At 40.2% G+C, this 8,231-nt stretch overlaps 1 protein-coding gene across 1 annotated transcript; it reads left to right on the top strand.

Moving 5' to 3' along the window:
- Positions 1-6,623: 6,623 nt before the first annotated feature.
- LOC115077715 (olfactory receptor 1019-like) lies at positions 6,624-7,604 on the top strand. Its single transcript, XM_029580002.1, has one exon. It carries the CDS (start codon positions 6,624-6,626, stop codon positions 7,602-7,604), a length of 981 nt encoding a protein of 326 aa, XP_029435862.1.
- The last annotated feature ends 627 nt before the right edge of the window (positions 7,605-8,231 follow it).

The raw sequence follows: 8,231 nt of genomic DNA, 5'->3' as shown, positions 1-8,231 counted from the left end.
TCCACACCCCCTTCCCTCTCCCTCTTATGCTCTTCAGCATGGCCCGCTCACGGAGATGGGATGTCTCCGGGGATCCCTCCCTGGGGCGCACCTCAGCTGCTCCTTCCTGCCGCTGCATTTCCTCCTGATATCGCCGCCGCCGCTCTACCGCTGCTGCTCCTCCCAGCGCCATCTTAGCTCCGCTCTAACCGACGTGCTCTCCTGCCTGCGCATGCGCAGTAGAGCTTCTCTCTACTGCGCATTTGCGGCACGTCAGTCAAGCTTCATTTATCTGGATAGATGCTTTAACCAAACATTTTCTTTTCAGAACAGCAAAAATATCTTTAAATGCAATACCGTCAGTAACTCTGTATCTGTCAATGTATGAGTGTTTAATAGGATGAGAGCATCATCTTGTATTTGTCACCATATAACCCTCTCACTATGACTCAGAAGCTTCGTGAATGTAAATTTAGAAACATCTCTCAGACTGTGTGATTATATAGGTTAGAGACTGTATCATTCAACTGTGTTATTGTGTAATTGTGTAGAGATTTCAACATGAAGCTGTCTCATACTGACAGAGTAGGTGTGTAACTCTGTAACTGGTTCAGCGAGGATGTAACTTTATCATAGTATACAGGTGTTACTGTGGAAATGCATGACTGTGGGATCCCACAGGAGATTTTGCTATAAAGAAAATTGTGGTACTAAGGAGAAACCTAAAACTGATAGGCAATAAAACCACATAATCTTCCCCTAAATCCTGATGTGAAAATCTCTAACAATCAGGACAACAATATTAATAAAATCCATCCAGATAGAAAATAGAAAGGGCCAGTTACCTTGATGCCATTTGCACATCACTATAGCACAAGTAATGACACATTTCACTTACACATTGCCCTGGCTGTTCCAAGTAATATCTTTAGTATCTGACAGGATTGTCTTGAAAATGTTTTGGTCACAGTGTTGCCTACTTTCTATGTAATCTGTCTATCCATCCTCCTAAGCACCCCATGAAGCAAAGAGGGAGAGTGTATATATATATATATATATTTTTTTTTTAATTGTTATCAATTGCAACTAAGTCTTTTATATTATCAGATTTTATTTATTTTCTGATCTGTCCCCTTATTACTCAAATAAACTGTTGCACACCCATCCGCGCTCGGCCCATGCACGGGTCTGCTCACCCGCTAGCTCCTCTGCAGGTCATGGGTCGGCCTCCCCAGCAGCAGCTGCGAGCTCCTCCAGGCCTCGGCGCCCCGTGGCAGTGGTCGCTGGGCCCCCCACTGCACACCAGGCCTCATGCCGGAGTTCGGCGTCCTCTGTGGGGTCGGCCACACTCCTATGCGTGCGTGCGCAGACCGTCTGGTTTCTTGTGGGGCCAGGGGTGGGTCCTAGCTCCACGGCACGCCCTGGTTGAATGAACTACTTAAGGAAGTTTCTGCCTGCACTTCCTTGCCTTGGCAATCGGGTCGGCACTGTATGTGTACTAGTTTGCCTCAGCGTTCACAGTCTTGTTCCAGTCTTGTTCCAGCATCCTTTTGTTCCAGTGTCTGTCTGTCCCTGTCCTCCCCCAGGTAGTACCTTCAGACTGACTCTCTTGTACTGATCTCTACCTGTCTTCATTGACCATTCTGACCCTTGCCTGTCTTCGTGACCCTCGTCTGACCTCTGGAACCTGACCCTGCTTTGTTGACTACTCTCGGACTGATTCCTGGTATTCGACTCCTGCTTTGGCTGACTTCCCTTGGAACTGATCATCAGAACCTGACCTCTGCTGCCATTGACCACACCTCCTTGATTCTGGCCCTGTCCCTTGACTTGCTGTATTGGCCTTCTATGATACTCCAGGCCTACAGTCTAGTGACCGACTGCGCTCCTTGCTACTGGTGGGCACACCTCTATATTTCCTCACCAGGAGACCCTGTGAGGCCCACCTAAGTCCAAGCAGCCCGGGTCCCCCAAGGGCTCCACCCGGGGGGACTGCGGGCTTCCAGTGGTGAAGCTCCTTCTAGCCTCTGTCTCCTCCTGTGCTCTGCCCCCTGGAGCAGGTTCTCCCTGGGCCTGACCAGGGAGCCGTCCTACACTGCTCCAGGATAAGGTCCACCTCCAAGCACAACTTAAACCTGCTTTCTTAAATACCTGGAACCATGATATCCTGAATCAGAGTATGCATGTGACTATTTGTGTGGAGAATAAGCTCCTGATTTTCAGGCTCCAGGTATAATCCCAGTAATTGTGTCTTTTATATTGGGTAAGCCCCCCGAGGAAGTCCTGAGTACATGCAGGTAACTTCCAGTATAGACCCCAGTGAGATTAGCCCCCAGGTCAGAGCCCCCAATCAGAATGCCAATGTGCATGGTCTGAATCCAGAACACCATTATATATTTATTTTATAGTATTTTGCTTTATTGTAGTTTTCCTTATCTTATCATTTGATGCTGTTACCGCTTCAGGAAATTTGAAAGAGCAGGTTGCAAATAAATGTGGATTTGGAACTGGATTTATAACTTTCATATACTAATATTGAGCAAGGACTAGATGGAGATTATTCAATAATCTACAAATGAAATGCTCCAGACCTCTCAAGAAAATCAGTGGTAATGTCTATGTAGACCTCAGGTCAATTTCTTACCCTATTGTGAGGTTCCAACACATTATAGCAGAAATGCAGGAGTTCATAATCTAGGGAGTCTATAAAATAAGAAGGCTAATCATATCCAGAGGCCATCTCACTCTCTCAATCTCTCACTCTCTTTGTTCTTAACAGCTTAAAATGACTTCTCAGCTTCTCCTCAGGGGTCAGATCAGGCCCCAAAAGTTTCTTACTAAACGCCCAGTAAACAGATCTCACAAAGTATCATTCATGGAACTCAGGAGCACATATGTCAAATAATTTCATCGATTGAAATCCCTGGGTTTTCATTAGACTCAGACAGCTGTATGGGCATTAAAGTACACCATTTTTTAATAAATTCACTTCAAAAATTATATCAGCAAAACTTCACACTCACAATTTTGCTTTCAATGCGGTGAGCATCTTTTCACCAAGAAAATGTATGCACATACAATTTTAAATATAAAGAAATATACACATGAGAATCCCAAACCCACCAAACTCAACACCTTGAGTAAGTTGAGGTACGAATATAGGGAAGGATCATTTTCAACTGTTCACATAAATCAGCAGATACACACAGAAGGGGAAAACTATGCCCATACTTTATCAACTGGGAGGCAGGAGCTGACCACTTTATGAAATACCACATATCTGTGTCCTGAATGTGCATGCATGTATTTCTATATGCCTAACTTTTTGTAGAGCAGCAAACATATTTTTCACACAAAATAATTGTATTCTGTAGGCATGATTACTGCAGTTAAATACTTAGGTATTTTATAATGTATTCAAGAACTTTGCTTAGGAATAAACTGATTTGTTCACATACATGTAATCTCCAGTTTGCTGACACCTTCTCCAGTTCTCCCACACTCTCCAGCTTGTCACCCTGATGCTCACTCTTCCTCTGCCATTTAACCCAGACCTCCCACCCAAAACCTGCATTGAAAAAACAAATGCAGGCATTTTCATAGGAGGCTATTTTCAAGGGATTCTAAATGGAACAAACTGAAAATGGCCTCATTCATTGCAGTTTTGGCATTGATTCCAAATGAATGTGCATTCCTACTAAGCATTGAGGAATGAATGCAGTAATTCATTTTAGAAAGAAGCATAATGATTAGGGATCTCACAAGGAGATAAAAGATGGCTGAATCCTGAGGCATCTCTCTCTCTCCCTGTCCCTTTCCTCTCTTTCAGTGTAAAGCCCTCTCAGCATCTTCCTAGGGGACATTTCAAGCACTGCACCTTCAGAGGAGTTATCTGTACAGCACCAGTGTAAAGATTCAGAAGATAATTAACAAGGTGTGTGTCCAGAGATCACATCCCAAATGGGCTTATCAACCTATTTAACCTCTCCTAGCTCATCAGGCAATTCATAACAGAGATGCAGAAAGCATTGGCCATGAAAGTAAGTGATGGGATCAGACCTTTCTTTGCTATACATGAATTTATGCTAATGTTCTGCAATATGATGTATCCTCAGGTACAAATTGTGCAATATTTCTTATTCTTAATGGCAAGTGAATATATTGTTTCATTAATTATGTGCAATTTTTAAATTTGTAAACTAGGCCATTAGGGGCAATTCGCACTAAGCCATAAGCAGTGACACTCATGAATAGCTTACACTCACATAACATTAGGTGACTTCTCCAGCAGAAACTATCCCCGTGGTTTTGCTTTGAAAATCTACATAAAAGCAATGCAGGTGCAAAATGGCCACATATCATAACCCTGCTATTTCTGCAGGCTGAATTATGGGTGTAAACAATATAAACATGCACTTTTCTCACCAATTTAAGATTCCTCCTGGTAAATCCTAAATGAATCCTTTCAAGTTCTCTTGAACACAATTGAATACAAAAAACCAACTGAACCATTTGAACTCTTTTTTTTATCATTTATGCTTCAGCAACTTTGGTGTAACAGTGTCATAGCTTTATTAAAAGGGCAGTTTTTGACTGCCTTTAGAGAGTGTAAAGGTTGCCTTTGCTATCGCTTGGAGAATGCATTTTCCACAAGAATACTTAATTCAAATAATAGGCCCCCTTGAATTATTCTGCTTGGTGAAAGACACACTTGAAAAACAACCTGCAAAATCTGTTTCTTCCATTGATTATGAATAATTTGCCAGTTATTGTGTTGAGAATCTTGACAATCTCAGACTCCTGCAAGTCATTGTGTCGCATTTGGATCTGCCCATACATCAGCCAATCCAACCAGTATTGTGCTCAGGGTTTCAAGCTGTAAATATATGAGAAATTGCCAACATTGTATCTTATTTAAACTCTAAAAATTAAAAACCATATCAGTGAATAAAAACAATAAATGCCAAAGAAAAATTCTTTGCTCATGGGTCAAAAGGCATTTGTATACTCTTCATAACCTACTTGACTGTCATCCTTTGGATGCAAAATGCACACATCAAATTTGTCTATATGTTCTAATCATATTGTCTTACTTTTTTAAAAATAAATTAATGATATTGCAAATAAAAACTCTTATCTTTGAAGAAGAACTGCATCAGTCTGATATGACAGAGTAAAACCCATTCACTATTCTCAGGGAATTGAGGTTCTTAAGGATATTCAAGATTTTGAAGAACACCAAACACTGACCATGTTTCAAAGATAATATATCTCCTTTAGGGTGGTAATCTTCACTAAAATAATGGGGTATATATTTAAAAGTTAGCAATTTATCTAAGATAGCCAGGCTAACTTGCTATGATGCTGATTATCCATGTATAAGTCACTATTTAAGAGCAGGTCTAACTTAACCAGTTAACTTAAACATATAAATATGAATATTGATATTTCTGTTAAGTTTACCGGCTAAGTACTGCTGCAGAGTTATCTCTACTGCCCACCCACAACTTAAAATGGTTAACAACTTAGCCTGATAAGTGACTTATCTGATGGCTAAGTCGAAGATGCTGATCATACCCAGATATTCAGCAGCCGCCACTTAGCCAGATAAGTCTATACTTATCTGGCTATGCAGCACTGCAGGCACTTTGTATATTGGCCTCAGTAATAGTTAATGCTATCTTTACATCTCCAATACCAGAACCAGATTTCCAATGGCATTCATAGTGCAAAGTGACCCTGCTATTTTTGTGGATTGATTTAAAGGGTAAAATACAGTGTATGCCCTTACTGAAAAATGCAATATATGTATGCATGTTTTCTCACCAATCTAAACTTTCCCCCAGGAATACCTATCATTTACAAGGATAAATGATGCTTATTACATACATAAGGCCCAACAAATTATTTTCATTATTCATGTGATTGATTATAAATACTAATTGCATTATTTAAATTATATGTATTTATTTAAACATTTTTATATATTGCGCCATGGGGTAGTAGTCTATCCATCTAGGCGGATAGACTACTGATGCTTTAAGTAAGTATTTTCTTTTTGGAGCAAGAAAAACCACTTTAAATATAGTACCTTATGAAAAACTGGAACATATGAGAGTCCTTGACAGGGTGACTGTGTTACCTTGCATTTATCACTGTGTAACCCTCTCACTATGACTCTATTGCTCTGCAAATTTAAATTTAGAAACATCTCTCAGACTGTGCAATTATGTAAGTAGGAAACAACAGCATGTAAGTACGTTATTGTGTAATTGTGTAGATATCTAACTATGTAACTTTCAGGCACTGAGAGTGTAGGGGTTTAACTCTGTAAATGTTTGATTGTAAGAGTATGTTACTGTGACAGTATATAGGTGTTACTGTGGAAATCCAAGACTGTGGGATCCCACAGGAGAAGGAGATGTTGCTAAAAAGATAATGGTGGTGCTAATAAAAAGCTGATAGACAATAAAACCATTTACTAATTAACCATTTACTGATTTACAGCACATTTCACTTACATGCTGCCCTGGCTGTTCCAAGTAATATCTTTTGTATTTCACAGGATTCTTTTGAAAATATTTTGGACTCAGTGTTGCCTAATTATTATGCATACTGTCTCTCCCTCCTCTCATCAGCACCCAATGAAGCATGCCTACAGGGAAACAGGAAATCACAGCAGTATTACAGAATTCCTGATTTTGGGATTCTCAGAATTCCCAGAGCTGCAGCTCCCTCTCTTCATTCTCTTCTCATTCCTCTACCTGATGGCCGTGCTGGGGAATCTTCTTGTAATCTTCATAGTTTGTGCTGATCGACACCTACACTCTCCTATGTATTTCTTCTTGGCCAACCTGTCCATCCTTGACATCTCTTCCCTCACAGTCACTGTGCCAAAATTACTGTCAATCCTCCTGACACAGAATAATATAATATCTTTCAGTAAATGTATTACACAATTGTATTGCTTTTTGGCCTGTGTTGAGATAGAATTTCTGCTTCTCACTGCCATGGCGTATGATCGTTATGTTGCAATATGCAATCCCCTGCGTTACACCATCATCATGAATAAGAGGGTCTGTGCTCTTCTGGCAGCTGTTTCATGGATAGCAGGTTTCCTCGAGATATTGCCATACACAATTGTTATATCCCACTTTTCTTTCTGTGACTCCAATGTAATCAATCACTTCTTCTGTGATTCCATGGCACTGCTAAAACTTTCCTGCACAGACACCTCCATCATTGAAACTATGACTTTTGTGGAATCGGTCTTTTCAGGTTTCACCCCATTTCTCCTAACCCTGACATCCTATGTGTTTATCATTTCAACTATACTGAAAATCCGCTCTAGAGAGGGGAAAAGCAAGGCCTTCTCTACCTGTTCCTCCCACCTCACAGTCATCATTCTGTTATATGGGACTATGATAGGAGTATATGTGCAGCCTAGCTCAGGGGATTCTGTGAAATCAAACAAGTTTGTTACAGCAATATACACAGCCACTCTTCCACTATTAAACCCCCTAATTTATAGCCTGAGAAGTAAAGAATTAAAAGTGGCTCTGAGAAAATTCATAAGCAGGAAGTCAGCATTGTCAGTCACTAAACTCTTTTGGAAGCCCAACTGAAATGAGCCATTTTTTTAAAGGCTTTAATTACTTTTGAGAGCAAACATGAAAATATAATTAGGGATTATTACATGACAGATTAGGAGCTTTCTACTCATACTGTTCTGGATGAATTTTATTTGGAGATGTGGACAGTAATAGTAGTAGTACAGGGAATACACAGTAGAGTGGGGCAGGGCAGGATAAAACATTGATTTAAGTGCCATTATTTAGGGGCAACTACACTAATAAATGTAGAAATTATAATTTAATCTTTATTTAGTTCTCATTCAATAAAGATCAATATAAGAACAGAATCTGTCACCTGTTGTCAGTGTCACTACGTCATAAGAGATACTGTAATCTCTCTGTTGACTGTTACAGGGTTACTGAATCACTAGGGTTAAAAGTTCTGCAGAGAGACATGGTAGGATAAATGTCTTGCTGACTATCCCTGAATAAAATTATCAAGATTGCCTTTATCTGGGTAACTTTAAATCTAATCAGCTATCTTTAAATATTACCCAGTGTCAAAAGAACGGGGAGGTCCAAGGTGAGCCACTTTTTTTGTTTAAGTTGGATGGGGGATGTGGCTAGGAGAATATTCTATAATGGGGTGAGGAGTAGGAGAGTTAGATCAGAGCAAGG

Source organism: Rhinatrema bivittatum, chromosome 16 (assembly GCF_901001135.1).
Source record: "Rhinatrema bivittatum chromosome 16, aRhiBiv1.1, whole genome shotgun sequence".
NCBI classification, from domain to species: Eukaryota; Metazoa; Chordata; class Amphibia; order Gymnophiona; family Rhinatrematidae; genus Rhinatrema; species Rhinatrema bivittatum.
The sequence above is the reverse complement of the archived record's forward strand: the minus strand, read 5'-3'. Positions and strand labels throughout refer to the sequence as shown.

What these genes read in the sequence shown, in the direction of transcription:
- LOC115077715 (XM_029580002.1), top strand. Translation starts at nt 6,624, where the DNA reads ATGAAGCATGCCTACAGGGAAACAGGAAATCACAGCAGTATTACAGAA.